Genomic DNA, 19,389 nt, shown 5'->3' with positions numbered 1-19,389 from the left:
AATTACCTCCCCTTGACATTCAACTGTGTTACTATCTCCAAAACCCCCATTATCAACTTCCTAGGAGTTACTGTTGACCAGAAATTCAGAAACCAGGAACTGGAAATGCCACATAAACCAGTGACTACAAGAACAGGTCAGAGACGAGGTGACTGCTGCGTGTACCTCACCCCTGATTCCCAAGCCTGTCCATTATATATGAAAGCATAAGTCAGGAATATGATGGAATACTCCCCACCTGCTTGTATGGGTGCAGCTCTAATAACACTCAAGATGCTTGACACCATCCAGGACAAAGCAGCCCGTTAGATTGGCACTACTTCTATAAGCATACACTCGCTCTATTACTGGCAATATAGTAGTAGTGTATACTATCTACAAGATGCACCACAGAAATTCACTGAAGATCTTCAGACAGGTCCATCCAAACTATGATCACTTCCATCCAGAAGGCCAAGGGCAGCAGATATATTACCTGCAAGTCTCCCTCTAAGCCACTCACTACCCTGATTCGAAAATATATTGCTGTTGCTTCTCTGCTGCTGAGTCAAAATCCTGGAATTCCCTCCTTAAGGGCATTGTGGGTCAAACTACAACACATGGATTGTAGCAGTTCAAAGGCAATAGCTCATTACTACTTTTTCAAGGAAAATTAGGGATAGGCATTAAATGCTGGCCAGCCAGCAATGCCCATGTTTCCACGTTTAACCCTTTCACACTGAGGTGATCCCAGTTAACATTAGCAAACCTCTCTCTGATTTCCCTTTATATCTGTTCTTCTATCTCCCCCTGACCATTGGGAGGCCTGTAGTATGATCCCAGCAGAGCTTCATCCAGATGGCCTCATTTGAAGAGTCTAATACATCCTCCTATATTACTGCAGCAATGTTATCCTTTAACAATAGTGCAACACTCCAAGCTATCACACCTGAAATTTCTATATTCTGGAATGTTCAACTGCCAGTCCCATCCTCCCTTCAACCACAGCTCGGCGATGGCAACAATATCTCATTCCTACCTGCTGATCAATGCTCTAGGATCATCCTTCTTACCAATCAAGCTGCTTGCATTAAATCAGATACAACTTAGCTTTCTGGTCCTCCTATGTGCCTTATCACATCCATGTCTTCTCTGTCTGCTGGACTGTCCTAGTATTCTTTCTATATCTGACTGAACCTTTCTCTCTACTTTATATCTACTCTATGCCCCATTCCCTGTCAAATGAGTTTAAAATCTCACCAACAGCATGAGCAAAGGATTTTGGACCCATTCCAGTTCAGGTGCTTGTACAGGTTTCAACTACCGTGGAAACTGTCCCAATGATCCAAAGGTCTAAAGTCCTACTCATTTACCATCCCTTTACCTATGCACTCATTCAATCTACCTTCTTGTCCCCTTACTCAGTAGTACATGGCACTGGAAGTAATCCAGATACTAAAACTTTAGGAGTCCTCCTCATCAATCTACTACCTAACTCTCTAAATTCTGTTGCGGGGCCTGCTGTGTTTTATAACCCATGTTGTTGATATCAAAATGAATCATGTCTGCTGGCTGTTCACCAGTTATAGTTTAATATTCTCTTGCAGCCACGAGGAACAAAACATACTCCACCTGGACCAACAGAATGCTAATTTGCAATGTAAGGCTGTGCAAGAACAAGGTAGTGATAATCTTCCTCCCCCTGTGCCCATTTGTTGACTAGCTCAATACGCAATCTGCATATGGTATGTAAATGAAGTCTAGACTCCACTATACCCCAAGATTCCTGCCAAAAACCAACCTTGTGAATGCGGAATACATTCCACCTGTCAACCAAAATAATCCCACTGGAGTTAAAAATTGCCTTTAAGGAATTTATTGTTCATTATTCCGAAATTAGAAAAGATGCAATGCATACTGCCTTAGGGAACTAGCCAATGGAATTTCTATCCACTGAAGTAATGCAACGTTACCTTCTGTGAACCTGCCCAGAATTCACTTTGGCCTGGATTTTCTGAGGAGTGACAATCTCAGCCAAATTACCACACCAATCCTTTTTCTATGAAAACAGGGAGGCCTGAATTTCTGACAGGTGATTCTGATCAGGGCTCCATGACACAATTCATGAAGGAATAACTCATAGCGGGGGTTTCAGGCTTGATCAGCCCTTGTGACGTTTAATAAGATTTCATGACCAATCATGTCATTAATGTCTCAGGAGAATTGCTGAGAAATCCTTTGGATTTATCTTGATCAGATTTCCTATTTAAAGTACACTGCAATATGTTTGAGTACAGTTTATTAACTTCATTTGCTATATGGTAATTCTGGAGGGTTAGAATACAAGTTTCACACGTACTGTAGGAGGTAATACTATTCTAAAATAGTGTAGTGGAAGTTAATTGTTCAAAATCATAGAATCCTTGGCATTAATCCCTGAGTACATCCCCTGAATTTCTCACTCTGTCTACTGGGGGATAAAAAAGATTACTGATCCCTAGCCAGATTGTAATGTAATTTGACTGCCCATTCTGGGACCCTAGCAAATGTTATTGAATAAAGATGTACATTTGTTTTCTCACATCACGAAACATCCTACATATTGTGAACTACTTGAGATGCAGTGACTGCAAGAGACAAATATGCAATAGTTCGGCTGTGACTTTTCTAATCTGTTAAAAAGTCTGCTGAACATGCTAGTTTTTTGGGTGAAGGGGAAGTGATGCCTAGTTTAATTATCACTAAATTATTAATCGAGAAACTCAGCTAATATTCAAGGGACAAGGGTTCGAATCCCACCGTGGCAGATGGTGGAATTTGAAAATCAACAAAACTGCCTGCAATTATGAATCTACTGGTAGCCATGAAACCAATTGTTGATTGCCAGAAAAACCCATATGGCTCACTAATGCCCTTCAGAGAAAGAAATCCACCATATTCACCTGTTCTCACTTACATGCTACTCCAGAGCCACAAACAATGTCTTGAATGTCAATTACCATTAGATCATAAGACATAGGAGTGGAAGTAAGGCCATTCAGCCCATCGAGTCCACTCCACCATTTAATCATGACTGATGGGCATTTCAACTCCACTTCCCTGCACTCTCCCTGTAGCCCTTGATTCCTTGTGAGATCAAGAATTTATCGATCTCTGCCTCCGTGGCAATGAATTCCACAGGCCCACCACTCTCTGGCTGAAGAAATGTCTCCTCGTTTCCGTTTTAAATTTACCCCCTCTAATTCTAAAGCCATGCCCACAGGTCCTAGTCTCCCTGCCTAATGGAAAAAAAAACTTCCCAGCATCCACCTTTTCTAAGCCATACATTATCTTGTAAGTTTCTATTAGATCACCCTTCAACCTTCTAAACTCTAATGAGTACAATCCCAGGATCCTTAGCCATTCATCGTACATTAAACCTACCATTCCAGGGATCATCCATGTGAATCTCCGCTGGGCATGCTGCAGCGCCAGTATGTCCTTTCTGAGGTGTGGGGCCCAAAATTGGACACAGTATTCTAAATTGGGCCGAACGAGAGCTTTATAAAGTCTCAGAAGCACATTACGCTTTGAAATAGCCTAGCAAGCCATTGGTGCATCAATCACAAACTGGATGGGGGAGTGTAGACCAATTGATATTAAATCTGCATTTCTGCAGGGAGACCAACTTCAGACAGAAGTATTTCTTCAAAAAGGCTCCAGATGCAGTGGGGCCACACTGGATGTTAAATAAATGTGTATACAGTTGAAATAATGCCTCTAGAGTCTGGTACTTCCTAGTAAAATTGGTCTTGTTAAGATGGGGCTGCCTTCAGTTATAAGCAAAACCTTTCATGTTTTACTGGCAATAAGGGCAGTTTTTGGTCAAGTTTATAATGCATATACGTTTTTTTTGCGGGATGGGAGCAGTGAATTTAAAAATACTGTTATAAATAGGCTTGAAGCAGAACTTGAAATTGTAAGTCATGGTTTTGGGATTTTTAAGATCATCACAGATCATAGAATCCCTACAGTGTGGAAACAGGCCCTTCAGCCCAACAAGTACACACCGACTCCTGGAGATCCCACTCAGACCCATCCACCTAATCTACATATCCCTGAACACTACGGGCAACTTAACATGACCAATCCACCTAGCCTGCACATCTTTGGACTGAGGGAGGAAACTGGAGCACCCAGAGGAAACCCACTGCAGACACAGGGAGAATGTGCAAACTCCATACAGACAGTCACCTGAGGGTGGAATCGAACCTGGATCCCTGGTGCTGTGAGGTTGCAGTGCTAACCACTGAACCACCGTGCCACCCAAAGTACATTGGATTGGAAATGAAGCAGAATTGATCAAGTGTCACTTTGTGGCAACAATCTTATCTTGAAAATGTTAGTTATGTGCTAATCGTCAATTTAGGGCCTCACAGAAAGATGCAGAGGCTTCCAAACTGAACTGCAGGAACTTCAAATTCTAGTTGGAAAATTGAAAAGGCTGAGCATCAAAACAAGGCCAGATGACAACTTTGATTATACATAAGCACAACTATGAAAAATACCAAGGTGGAAAATATTAATCAAGCAATGTATTGAAAAGAATTAAAAGTGTGTTTTAAAATTTCCATATCACCAGGGAGAAACCAGGAACATGAAAGTGGGGAGTCAATGGTCTTGTGGTATAATTGCTAGACTATTAATCCGGAAACTCCGCTAATTTTGTATGGATGCAGACCCGAATCCTGCCATGCCAGATGACCATGGGAAGGTGATGGCCTAATGGTATTATTGCTGGATATGGTTCGGGCGACCTGGGTTTGAATCCCACCATGGCAGATGGTGGAATTTGAACCTAATAAATATGTGGATTTAAGAGTATAATGATGACCATGACTGTTGGGGAAAAACCCATCTGGTTCACGAATGTCTTTTAGGGAAGGAAACTGCCACCTTTACTTGGTCTGGCTTACATGGGATTCCAGACCTACAGCAGTGTCCAATGTCTGAACTGCCCTCTGGGAAAACAGGGATGAGCAGTAGTGCTGCCTAGCCAGCGATGTCCTCGTCCCATGAATGAATAAAGGAAAAAAAAGGTGGAATTTGAAGATTCTTAGGGGACTTGACAGCATAGATACAGAAAGTTTACCTTCTGGGACAGTCTAGAACCTGAGAGCATAATCAACAAATAAAGAGTTACACATTTAAGACAGAGATGAGGAGGAATTTATTTTCTCAAGGGTAGTGTATTTGTCGAATTCTTTACTGCTGCAGAGGTTGGGTCATTGAGTATACTTTAAGGCTGAAATAGTCAGATATTTAAGCAGTGAATAAATCAAGAGTAATGGGGGAAAGGCAGGAAAGTGAAATTAAGGATTCTCAGGTTAGCCATGATCTCATTGCATAGTGGGTTGGATGGTCTGTTTTTGCTCCAATATTTTATGATCTTACGCAAAGTTATGTGATGAGCTCTCAAATGCATGAGGATTTACAACTTCTCTTGTGAGAGAGGTGCTCCTAAGATGCTGCTTGGCCTGCTGTGTTCATCCAGCTCCATACTTTGTTATCTCGGATTCTCCAGCATCTGCAGTTCCCATTATCTCTGAAGTTAATATTACCCTTTAGTTTGGGAAGCTAAGATGATCAGAAGTGTCATAAAAATACCTCGGCAGCAGAGACTCATGGTGTGACAGTAAATACGGTATTTATCTCAGCAACAATGTTGGAAGAAATTCTAAAACAGATTCAGCAGCATTGAGTGCTATATTCATATGTTATGATGGGATAATGTGTATTCATCAAAATGCGAATCAAATAATTTTGAGGATCAATGTTAGAGATACCACAGTGTGGAGCTGTAGGAACACAGCAGGTCAGGCAGCATCAGAGGAGCAGGAAAGCTGATGCTTCGGGTCAGGACCCTTCTTCAGATTGAGGATCAATACTGCAGTTTTAAAACAGAAAAATGCCCAAAATGAAGAGAGTGGATAGAAGCAGTCAGCTATGATTTATTTACAACAAAGACAGCAAGTCCTAAGAAACTGATGGACTTACGGATAAAGGACATTTCAATGTGCAAAGAAAAACAAACTCGGAATGCAATCTGTTGTCTTTCTGTAAGATTTGTTTGTTTTAATTATACATCAACTTATCTAACATAGTTCCTTTAAGATAAGGAACTATGGTCCAAAAGGCAAGTGGAGACCTAAATGGGAAATCAGGTAATGGATATATTAACTAAGAGTCAATTTGCTTTGAATTGATTGTAAATATGATGAGCTAGTAATAAGTAGGGTGTGATTTTTATTGAACTTGGTGAAGTGAAATAAAACTCATAACTGTATGGACTTGAATTCTGTTTGAACAGTTATCTTTTGGAGTAAAATAGAAAAATAAAACAGCAAGACAGATAGACAATGGCCTGCTTTGTACTATATTCACCAAATGCATTAATGCTGTCTTTCTGATGTACAATGATGTTCACAAAGGAATGCCAATATCTTGTTACTTTAAGAAGAAGATTGCTACCAGCAACTGACAGGATTTACCAGTAACTACAAATTATTACCATTAATGCTTGAAAACCATACCTGCTGGATCACGAATTTCAATAAAGGGGGCAGGACCACTCAGAGACACGGTGACCTCCTTTAGACTTGGATCAAAGGGGATTTTCCAGACGTTTATAGCTTGTGCACCATGGTCTGTTGAAAGCAGGTGGACTTTGGATGCCTGGACTGCCTCTTTTACCCATTTCAAAACCTGCAAATGAAAACATGAGATAATGGGATTGACATTCCCAACAGAAAGTGACAACATGAAATTTACTAGGAAAGAAATAAAACAATGCTTCCCAATATTAACTCCTTTATTGGTAATTCAGTTTATGTTGATCAATCAAGTGCTACAAAGAGGGAAAAAAATGAAAATGGATATAATGTACTTCACAAATCAAGTCCTTTGCTTGATAATAAACCAGAATATGTTAAAAACAATCTTCCTGCCAATATAATTGACTAATTTTAAGGAATACTGCTTCATCAAAGGGATTCGCAATAGTTAGCCTCTGTGAGTAGTACGACAGATTGCAACACTTGCCAGTGTTACATGAGACTTTCCTTTCTGGATCATAAGACAATAGGCTCAAATCACACTGCAGAAACTTAAGCATCAAATCTCAGCAGACGGCCTTATGCAGTACGGAGGGCGTGCTGTGCTTTCACAGTTGCAGTCTTTAGGATGGTCTACAGTCGTTTGCTCTACAAGAACGTCTACTCTTTAAAAGTACTTCACAAATTGTAAAGCATACAGATCACAGAAAACAACCAGAAGTGTACTTTGGCACAATTAATTCAACAAATGATTTAAGCAATATATGATATTCTGTAAGCAATTCTGTGAAATCACTCATGTCCAGTACAACCTGGTACTTAAAGATGTGAAATTTAGCACATAAAAATCCAGTGACAACGAAAGTGCCCATTGCTAAGGAACAGAATTTGTGCAAACCATTAATCAATACACTATTAAAGATGTGAAGAAAAAACATTTAATGTCATTTTAACTAAACGTAGAACAGAAGTGTACGTGAATTGTTATACAACTCTGCTCAGAAACCAGTATCTTCACTGTTTCTAGATCTCCATTCAATTTCATAACTGCCATTTTGACTGCTTATTTGCACAATCCTATAAATTTTGAATAAATCAGCACTTATGTTGAGAGTTATAACTAACATCAAATTCCTATTTCCATTTCTAATGACTTCTAGTGCAACCTGGTTGACTGAATTTCAAGGACTCGAACAAGATTTGCTCCATGACCCAAATAATATATTCTCTTATATTTTATCACTGTAATAAAAATGCATAATGTCCAAGAACTGGATGACAGTTGTTGAATTCCAGAATGGTTTTGCAATTAATGTGATCATCAACTGCACAGAAATACAGCTATAGTTTTGTGACATCAGAAAACTGATGATGTTAGAATAAATACAGTACTTGATAAGGTTGTGGCTTCAAGGAAGGACATAATGTTTATCTGTACTGCAAACACAAAATTTGACAGAATTAATGTAAGGTCATATTTGTCAATAACATGCATAATATTATGACATCGTGAAGATTGTTGATATAATTATACCTCATTCAAATTTTGACTATAATGGAAAAAAAAATCCATTTTGCCTCATGAGATTCATACCTACTACAATGCTATAGGGGAGGCATTGGCCAAACAATACTATTGCCAGACTGTTAATACAGAGACCCAACTTACGTTCTGGAGTTCTGGGTTCAAACTCTACCACGGCAGATGGTGGAATTTAAATTCAACTTAAAAAATCTGGAATCCATTGTCGATTGCTGTAAAAGCCCACCTGGTTCACTAATGTCCTTTAGGAAAGAAAACTGTGATCCTTACCTGGTAAGGCCTACATATGACTCCACACCCACAGCAACATGGTTAACTCTGGGCAATTAGGGATGGGTAATGAATGCTGGCTTAGCTAGAGATGCACACTTCCCATGAATGAATTGAAGAATTAAATTGAATTAGAATTTCTAAATACATGCCAACCTGAATTACAGTAAGTGGGCATTTCATTAACAGGGGAGGCAAATGTTGGATTTGTTTGTGCCATTATCGAGGCAATTGGGTTTGGGTAGAGAGAAGCCAATGGTTCCAATGTGTTATTGAAATTGGAAGGCAAAAGAACAGATGGGATTAAATGTAAATTTGAGGCAGTACCACACAGGAAAATAGAACATAGAACATAGAACAATACAGCGCAGAACAGGCCCTTCGGCCCTCAAAGTTGCACCGACCTGTGAACTAATCTAAGCCCCTCCCCCTACACTATCCCATCATCATCCATATGCTTATCCAAGGACTGTTTAAATGCCCCTAATGTGGCTGAGTTAACTTCATTAGCAGGTAGGGCGTTCCATGCCCTTACCACTCTCTGAATAAAGAATCTGCCTCTGACATCTGTCTTAAATCTATAACCCCTCAACTTGTAGCTATGACCCCTCGTACAAGCTGACGTCATCATCCTAGGAAAAAGACTTTCACTGTCCACCCTATCTAATCCTCTGATCTTCTTGTATGTCTCTATTAAATCCCCTCTTAGCCTTCTTCTCTCCAATGAGAATAGACCCAAGGCCCTCAGCCTTTCTTCATAGGGCCTTCGCTCCAGGCCAGGCAACATCCTGGTAAATCTCCTCCGCACCTTTTCCAATGCTTCCACATCCTTCCTGTAATGGGGTGACCAGAACTGCACGCAATATTCCAAGTGAGGCCGTGCTAGCATTTTGTACAGTTGCAGCATGATGTCACGGCTCCGGAACTCAATCCCTCTACGAATAAAACCTAATACACCGTAAGCCTTCTTAACAACACTATCATAATGGGTGGCAACTTTCAGGGATCTATGTATATGGACACCAAGATCCCACTGCACATCCACACTGCCAAGAATCTTTCCATTGACCCAGTATTCTGCCTTCCTATTATTCTTCCCAAAGTGAATCATCTCACATTTATCTGCATTGAACTCCATTTGCCACCTTTCAGCCCAATTCTGAAGTTTATCCAAGTCTCCCTGCAACCTGCAACATTCTTCCACACTGCCCACCACTCCACCGACTTTAGTGTCATCTGCAAACTTACTAACCCATCCACCTATGCCTGCATCCAAGTCTTTTATAAAAATGACAAACAGCAGAGGTCCCAAAACAGATCCTTGAGGCACACCACTAGTAACTGGACTCCAGGCTGAAAATTTTCCATCAACCACCACTCGTGCCTTCTTACAGAAAGCCAGTTTCTAATCCAAACTGCTAAATCTCCCTCAATCCCGTGCCTCCGTATTTTCTCCAATAGCCTACCATGTGGAATCTTATCAAAGGCTTTACTGAAGTCCATGTACACCACGTCAATTGCCCTACCCTCATCCACATGCTTGGTCACCTACAAGATAAGAAGCAATCGGTGTGTAGACTTAACAGAAAATCATTAGTCTCTGTACATCCATACTCTAAGAATTTAAAAGCCAATGCAGATAAAATGTAACTGGTTATATTTGATTTTTTTGAAAAAAACAAGAATGACATTTTTTATTCAGGAGCCAAGGAGAACATGTCAGGATTAGCCTGCACACTCCAAGTCACATTTACCAGTGGACAGCACTGAGTAATAGTGTGTTTGTCTTCCATTTGCTCATTAAGAATTCATCCACTGAATCGACAATCCTAACATAAAGCACAGAAATATACATATTGGCGTAATCCTCATGTAACTGTCAAGATGACATCAAGGGATTTCAGCTAATAAATCAATAAGCTTATTTCCTTTTTGTAAATTCTAAACTGATTTCAGCTCAGACATGTACTTTTACTATTTTTAGGAGTAATCTGACTTATGTCTACTATTCCATGAATACACTTCAAACTGAGCATGAATTACATCTGCTATGAATTACATTAAACAACACTGAACAAACGTTCCTTTACAGTACAGTTCACTGCAGTAAGGATGATTTGATTACGAATGGCATGCCACCCCCAACTGAGAATTCTGAACAGTCCATTCAACAATGTCCTATAACATTTCAGGTTATCCTGATTATAACATGAAACTTAATATCTCTTCACCCTCTTAGGAACTGAAAATCACCAGTAACCAGCATCGCTCGATAATGAGCATAAGTCAGTATCATCATGTAACCTTCATTAATGCCAAAACCACCACTCAAACTCTTGAATTACCAAATGAAATTTGTTGCATTTTCCCAAACATCTTATAATTCCTCTCACTAAGCCTCAAACAAGAAGGAACAGTTTTGCATTCACAGCATATTACTTCACTGGCATGATACGTGAGCCCAGGACTGACTTTGTGCAGATAAACCTTAGTCAAACCAGAACACACATTAAAGCTAAGGATTGGCTGTGAATCCTGTGGGAAGATTAGCTCAATTTGTACATGGCAGTAAGGGCAACATAAACTGATCCGAATGGCCACTTTTCACATTCTATTACAAATTTATTCCCAAATCTTTTGTCAGTCACAGTTGATTCTCTCCAAAGAAGATAAGAAAGTCATGTTGCATTCAGCACTCAGGCATAAAAACATTTAAACACAAGAGACATCATGCAGACAGAAGAGACATCAGTAAGACACAGAATTAACAGTAATGGATCAGCAACTGTTGACTCTAGTAATTGATCTATTTATTAGTGTTTCGTCCAAATGGTTGTTGAAGAAATCCTGAATTTCCAAAAGCAGGAACTACCACTGAGCACAGCACATCAAGCTGCTGAAAGGGGAAACTCAGTGTATTGAGGAGTAAACTTTGACAAACTGAGTGGCCTTTTCTTATCCCTAGCTTCTCTTAGATCCCAAGGCTGATAATTTGTCACATGTTCAGGGATAATTCTTTCATCTAGACAAGTCTAAGTTACGTGATTACTTCATACTGTGGAGACACTCACTGGTAATTGGAGTCTTGGAGCAAAGCTTGTTGGGTAGGAACGTGTTGTGAGCAGTGAGTGATGAAAATAAAAAAAACTTCATATTGAACAGGAACAAACCAACAATCAGGATGATGTCACAGGAAAGCAGTGAGGTATTTGACTGCTTCGGAGCCAATTTTAGGAACTGTGAGAGTAAAGTACAGTCCTTACTTTGGAGTTTGCAGTTTATTAGAAAGAGAGAGTGCAAGAGCAGAATTGCCAGCAGGAAGAACACGCGCACAAGTGCGACTGAGACGGGCAGAGCACATGAGAGGGCAAATGTGAGAGTGACAATGAGAGGCATCTGATTTGGTGAGTAAAGGGTAAGGTTGAGTAATTTATTGTTCAGAATTGGTAAAGATCACAATAGCAGTAGAACCCACCCGTGTGGAATGCTCCTTAGAACATAGAATATTACAGCACAGTACAGGCCCTTCGGCCCTCGATGTTGTGCCGACCTGTCATACCGATCTCAAGCCCATCTAACCTACACTATTCCATGTACGTCCATATGCTTGTCCAATGATGACTTAAATGTACTTAAAGTTGGCGAATCTACTACCATTGCAGGCAAAGCATTCCATTCCCTTACTACTCTCTGAGTAAAGAAACTACCTCTGGCATCTGTCCTATATCTTTCACCCCTCAATTTAAAGCTATGCCCCCTCGTGCTCGCCATCACCATCCTAGGAAAAAGGCACTCCCTATCCACCCTATCTAACCTTCTAATTATTTTATACGTCTCAAGTAAGTCACCTCTCAACCTTCTTCTCTCTAATGAAAACAGCCACAAGTCCCTCAGCCTTTCCTCGTAAGACCTTCCCTCCATACCAGGCAACATCCTAGTAAATCTCCTCTGCACCCTTGCCAAAGCTTCCACATCCTTCTGCAATATGTGAAAATCCGGGACACTTGCAGTGTTGATGTTGACCATCTACACAAGAAGTATGTTTAGCTGTAGCTCCTAATTGGTTGCATGGTGCAGCTTGAGCTGTGGGTGGACTCACTCTGCAATGTCCCAGGGTGGATGGAACATATACAAGCTGGATGTGTTGCTCCTGAATAGAAATGGGTCCAAAATCCTTGTTGGAAGGTTTACTCACACTATTGGTGAGGTTTTAAACTAATTTTGCAGGGAGCGTGGGGCACAGAGTAGATGTAAAACTGGGAGAAAGGTTCATTCAGATATAGAAGGAATACTGGAACAGTCCAGCAGACAAGAAGACTTGGCCACAAGGCATATGGGAGGACCAGAAAACTAAATTATATGGATTTTAATGCAAGTAGCTTGGCCATTAAGGAGGATGAACTTAGAGCATTGAGGAGCAGGTAGGAATAAGGTATCATTGCAATCGCTGAGAAATGGTCAAAGGAAGAGTAGAACTGGTAGCTCAACATTCCAATCTTTAGAGCTTTCAGGCATGATGGAGAAACATGTAAAAGAGTGGGTTATGCATTACTGATAAAGGATAACATCACTGCAGTAACAGAAGAGAATGACTCAGAGAGCTCTTCAAACGAGGCCATCTGTATAAAGATTAGAAATTAAAAAATGGAGTAATCATTTTGCTGGGATTATACTACAGGCCTCACAAAGATCGGTGGGAGATGGAGGAGCAGATATGTACAGAAATCAGAGAGATGTTTGAGATGAATAGGGTTATAGTAGTAGGGTATTTCAAATTTGCCAACATTAACTGTGATCACCTTAGTGTGAAAGGATTAGACGGGGTGACATTTTTCAAGTGCATCCAAGACAGCTTGTTGTGCCAGTATGTAGGTATCCCAAGTAGAAACAGGGCAGCGCGAGACATGATAGAACATAGAACATAGAACAGTACAGCACAGAACAGGCCCTTCAGCCCACAATGTTGTGCCGACCATTGATCCTCATGTATGCACCCTCAACTTTCTGTGACCATATGCATGTCCAGCAGTCTCTTAAATGTCCCCAATGACCTTGCTTCCACAACTGCTGCTGGCAACGCATTCCATGCTCTCACAACTCTCTGTGTAAAGAACCGGCCTCTGACATCCCCTCTATACTTTCCTCCAACCAGCTTAAAACTATGACCCCTCGTGTTAGCCATTTCTGCCCTGGGAAATAGTCTCTAGCTATCAACTCTATCTATGCCTCTCATTATATTGTATACCTCAATTAGGTCCCCTCTCCTCCTCCTTTTCACCAATGAAAAAAGTCTGAGCTCAGTCAACCTCTCTTCATAACATAAGCCCTCCAGTCCAGGCAGCATCCTGGTAAACCTCCTCTGAACCCTCTCCAAAGCATCCACATCTTTCCTATAATACGGCGACCAGAACTGGACGCAGTATTCCAAGTGCGGTCTAACCAAAGTTTTATAGAGCTGCAACAAGATCTCACGACTCTTAAACTCAATCCCCCTGCTAATGAAAGCCAAAACACCTTATGCTTTCTTAACATCCCTGTCCACTTGTGTGGCCATTTTAAGGGATCTATGTATCTGCACACCAAGATCCCGCTGTTCCTCCACACTGCCAAGAATCCTATCCTTAATCCTGTATTCAGCTTTCAAATTTGACCTTCCAAAATGCATCACCTTGCATTTATCCAGATTGAACTCCATCTGCCTCGTCTCAGCCCATCTCTGCATCCTGTCAATGTCCCGCTGCAGCCTACAACAGCCCTCTATACTATCAACGACACCTCCAACCTTCGTGTCGTCTGCAAACTTGCTGGCCCATCCTTCAATCCCCTCATCCAAGTCATTAATAAAAATTACAAACAGTAGAGGCCCAAGGACAGAGCCCTGTGGAACACCACTCACCACTGACTTCCAGGCAGAATATTTTCCTTCTACTACCACTCGCTGTCTTCTGTTGGCCAGCCAATTCTGTATCCAGACAGCTAAGTTCCCCTGTATCCCATTCCTCCTGACCTTCTGAATGAGCCTACCATGGGGAACCTTATCAAATGCCTTGCTGAAGTCCATATACACCACATCCACAGCTCGACCCTCATCAACTTTTCTAGGCACATCCTCAAAGAACTCGAAAAGGTTTGTGAGGCATGACCTGCCCCTCACTAAGCCATGTTGACTGCATTTAATCAAGCCATGCTCTTCCAGATGGTCACAAATCCTATCCCTCAGAATCCTTTCTAACACCTTGCAGACGACAGACGTGAGACTTACTGGTCTGTAATTGCCGGAGATTCCCCTATTTCCTTTCTTGAAGAGAGGAATTACATTTGCCTCTCTCCAGTCCTCAGGCACGACTCCAGTGGAGAGCGAGGATGCAAAGATCTTCGCAAGTGGCGAAGCAATTGCATTTCTCGTTTCCCAAAGCAGCCGAGGACAAATCTGGTCCGGGCCTGGAGACTTGTCAATCTTAATGTCTGACAAAATTTTCAGCACATCAGCTTCCTCTATCTCTATCCATTCCAGCATGCACACCTGCTCTTCAAAGGTTTCATTCACTACAAAGTTCATTTCTTTCGTAAAGACATAAGCAAAAAACTCATTTAGGGCTTCCCCTACCTCCTCAGACTCCACACACAAGTTCCCTATGCTATCCCTGATCGGCCCTACTCTTTCTTTGACCATTCTCTTATTCCTCACATAAGTGTAAAATGTCTTTGTGTTCTCCCCAATCCGTTCTGCCAAGCCTTTCTCGTGCCCCCTCCTGGTTCTCCTCAGACCATTTTTGAGCTCTTTCCTCGCCTGCCTGTAATCCTCTAGAGCTGAGCTTGACCCTAGCTTCCTCCACCTTATGGAAGCTACCTTTTTCCTTTTGACGAGAAGCTCCACCGCTCTCGTCATCCAAGATTCCTTTATCTTACCCCTTCTTGCCTGTCTCAGAGGGACATATTTATTCATCTCTCACAACAACTGTTCCTTAAACAGTTTCCACATGTCTATAGTGCCTTTACCATGGAACAATTGCTCCCAGTCCATGCTTCCTAACTCATGTCTAATCGCATCATAGTTTCCTCTTCCCCAATTAAATATCCTCCCATTTTGCCTAATCCTCTCCTTCTCCATAGCTATGTAGAATGTGAGGCAGTTATGGTCACTATCACCAAAATGCTCTCCCACCACAAGATCTGATACCTGCCCCGGCTCGTTTCCGAGCACCAAGTCTAGAATGGCCTCTCCCCTCGTCGGCCTGTCAACGTACTGAGTTACGAAACCCTCCTGAACACACCTTACAAAAACAGCTCCATTCAAATCTTCTGTTTGAAGGAGGTTCCAATCAATATTGGGAAAGTTAAAATCACCCATTACAACAACCCTACTACGTCCGCACTTTTCCAAAATCTGCCGACCTATGCTTTCTTCAATCTCCCTGCTGCTATTGGGGGGCCTGTAGTAAACCCCTAACGAGGTGACTACTCCCTTGCTGTTCCTAATTTCCACCAACACTGACTCAGTAGGCAGATCTTCCTCGACAATGGAAGCTTCTGTAGCTGTGATACCCTCTCTGATTAGTAGTGCTACACCCCCTCCTCTTTTCCCCCCTCTCTATTCTTTTTAAATGTTCTAAACCCTGGAACATCCAGCAACCATTCCTGCCCCTGAGAAACCCATGTCTCTGTTATGGCCACAACATCATAGCACCAGGTACTGATCCATGCTCTAAGTTCATCACTTTTATTCCTGATACTCCTGGATACTCTTATTCCTGATGATCCTAGGTGGAATCTGGAATGAATACAGTCAAGTGATTGAAGCGTCAGTGAGTAACCAGTTTGGGGACACTGACGTTAACTCTATAAGTTTCAAAGACCTTGTATAAAGGATAGTACAGAAATAAAGTGTCTAAATTGGGGATGGCCCCATCTAGGCAATGGCCTAGTAGTATTGTCACTAGACTGTTAATCCAAAGACCTAGATAACATTCCAGGGATCCAGGCTCGAATCCCCCCACAATAGACGTTGGAATTTGAATTTGATAAAATATCTGGAATTAAGAATCTAATGATGACCATGAATTGTCGATTGTCAGGAAAACCCCATCTGGTTCACTAATGTCATTTAGGGAAGAAAACTGCCTTCCTTACCTGGTCTGGCCTACATGTGACTCCACACCCACAGCAATGTGGTTGCCTCTCAACTGTCCTCTGGGCAACTAGGGGTAGGCAATAAATGCTACCTAGCCAGTGACGCCCTCATCCCATGAATGAATAAAGATTCAATATCAGTGGACAGGATCTAGCAAACAGACTGGAGGCAGTAACTTGAAGTTAAGTCTACATACGGAAAGTGAGAAATTTTTTTTAAAGTAATACATTCAGAGTTCAAGGTCAGCAGGTTCCCCAAAAGTGAAGGGCAAGGGCAGCAAGTCTAGAGAACTGTAGGCCAAGGGATATCAAAAGTTTGATAAAGAAAAGGAGGAAACATATGGTCCTACAGAGCACTAAAACAGGAGTAGAGTGATCATAGGGAGGCACTTAAAAAAAGAAATTAGGACGGCAAAGAGAGGCCACAAAATATCTTTAGTAAATAGGTTTAAGGAATATCCCAAGACATTTCACAAGTGTATTGTAAGCAGGAGAAGTACCGGGGAAACACTAGGACCAAGTAGAGTCCAAACAGGCAATGTCTGCCTGGAGCCAGAGGACATGGGTGATGTCTTAAATGAATACTTCACATTTGTATTTGAAAAGGACAAAAACATTGTAGCTAGAGATTTCAGTTGGGATTGTAAGGTTCTAGAGCATGTTAATACTCATAGGGTGGAGGTATTAGATGTTTTAAGGGACATAAAGGTGCATTAATCCTTATGGTTGATGGGATGTAGCCCAGGCTGCTATGGGAGCAAGGGATGTGATTGCTGGGGCCCTAATGGAGACATTTAGTACTTCACTAGCCACAGGTGATGTACTGGATGAGTGGAAGATAGTTCATGTGGTCCCTTTGTTCAAGTGTAGGGAAATTATTGCAAAGATTTCTGAAAGACAAGATTAATCAACATTTGGAAAGGTAGGGGTTGATCAGGGTTAGTCAGCATGGATTTGTTGGAGGGAGATCCTGTTTGACGGATTTGAGATGTTTGAAAAGGTGATTTAATATATTGTTGAGGACAGTGCAATGGATGAGACTTACATGGATTTCAGAAAGGTCTTTGGCAAGGACCCACATGAAAGGCTAGTCCAAATGGTAACAGCGCACGGAATCCAAGGCAAGTTAGCAAACTGGACCTAAAATTGGCTTGCAAACAGAAGCAAAAGGAGATGAGGGAGGGCTATTTTTGTGATTAGATGGTTGTTCCAGAAGGATTGGTGCCGGAGCTCTTGCTGTTTGTTATGCACATTACCAAACCAGATGTGAATGTAGAAGGTATAATTAGAATATTTGCTGATAACATAAAAATTGTTGGTGTTGTTGATAATGAGAAGTATAGTCGCAGGTTATACACTGATGCTGATCAGTTGCTAAATTGTGCTGAACAATGGCAGATGGAATTTAATCCTGATAAGAATGAGGTGTTGCATTTTGGGAGGTCTAATAAGGGAAGGTTTTACACACAAATAGTAGGTCCCTAGGGCGTCCTGAAGGATAAAGGAACCTTGGTGCACAAGTGCATAGATCACTGAAGGTTTCAGCACAGGTAAATAGGCTGGTGAAGCTGGTATACAGGATGTTTACCTTCATTAGCCAGTGCATAAAATACAGGAACAAGCAAGTCTTGTTGCAACTTTATAGAGCATTGTTTAGGTCACAGCTTGGATATTGTGGTCATCATACTATCGGAAAGAGAAAATTGCCGTGGAAAGAGTGCAGAGGAGATTCACCAGGATGTTACCTGGAATGGAAAATTTCAGTTTTGAGGACAGAATGGATAAGCTGTATTTGTTCTCCCTGGAGCACAAGAGGTTGAGATGGGCAACATGACTGATGTATACAAAATAATGAGAAGCATAGGACGGTAGATCATAAGAAACTTTTTCCCATGGCAGACATGTCTAAGATCAGGGGGCATAAGTTTAAGATAAGGAGTAAAATGTTTAGAGGGGATCTGAGGAAAGCCTTTTTTGTCCAAATGACGTCAAAAATATGGAACACACCGTCTGAAAGAATGGTAGAGACAGGTATTCTTGCAACATTTAAGAAGCATCTGGATGCGCACTTAAAATGCCAGGGCATAGCAGACTATGGACAAAGTGGAAGTAAATGGAGTTAATGTAGTTTAGTATTTGTTGGTCCTTTTCTCCAAAACTAAATAGGTGTACTCCAAGAGTCACCAATAGTTTATTTGTATTGTCATGCATCGTAAGCATCATAAACTTGCCTGGCGTGGTGTTGTTACAAGCTTGGAGTGGCTGATACGGCCCTTATCTTATTGTTTGGTCAGTAAAGAATTACTGTTGCCTTTCTCAGGATAGGCTCAATTGAGAATAGGATCCTGAATCTAAATAGAGAAGATTACGATGGCATGAGGCAGGAGATGGCTATGATTGATAGCAGGACATTACTTAAAAGGGGTGAGAGTGGAAAGGCAACACAAACATTTAAAGATCACATAGGTGAACTGCAATAATCGCTTCTTCCTATCTGGTGCAAAAGTAAAATGGGGAGAGGTGGCTATACTATGGCTTACAAGGGAAATTAGAAAAAGTATTAGGTGCAAGGAAGAAGTATACAAATTGCTAGAAAAAATAAGAAGACTGACAAAGGAGGTTGATTGAAAAATAGAAAAGATGAATCCGAGAGTAAGCTTGCATGGCAAATAAACTATCTATAAAAGTTTCTATAGGTAAGTGAATTTCAAAAGGTGCCACACAGCCATAAACAGGGTAAATTACAATGAAGGATAGGCAGAGGGGAGGAGGAAGCTGATCAACTAAATACGTGCTTTGGGTTTGTGTTCACGAAGCAAGACACAAATAATATACTAGAAATGTTGGAGAACACAGGGGTAAAATGAGAGGGAG

General features: G+C 41.3%; 1 protein-coding gene across 5 annotated transcripts in view; it reads right to left on the bottom strand.

Moving 5' to 3' along the window:
* hmcn1 (hemicentin 1) overlaps positions 1 to 19,389 on the bottom strand; it is a 545,704-nt gene that overhangs the window by 424,377 nt on the left and 101,938 nt on the right. For all 5 annotated transcript variants that reach the window (XM_059647829.1, XM_059647834.1, XM_059647832.1 and 2 more), the window contains one exon: positions 6,552 to 6,723. In XM_059647829.1, the coding sequence (XP_059503812.1) occupies positions 6,552 to 6,723 (172 nt within the window). The remainder of the gene's footprint in view (positions 1 to 6,551; positions 6,724 to 19,389) is intronic.

Source organism: Stegostoma tigrinum, chromosome 8, assembly GCF_030684315.1.
Source record: "Stegostoma tigrinum isolate sSteTig4 chromosome 8, sSteTig4.hap1, whole genome shotgun sequence".
Lineage (NCBI taxonomy): Eukaryota > Metazoa > Chordata > Chondrichthyes > Orectolobiformes > Stegostomatidae > Stegostoma > Stegostoma tigrinum.
The sequence above is the reverse complement of the archived record's forward strand: the minus strand, read 5'-3'. Positions and strand labels throughout refer to the sequence as shown.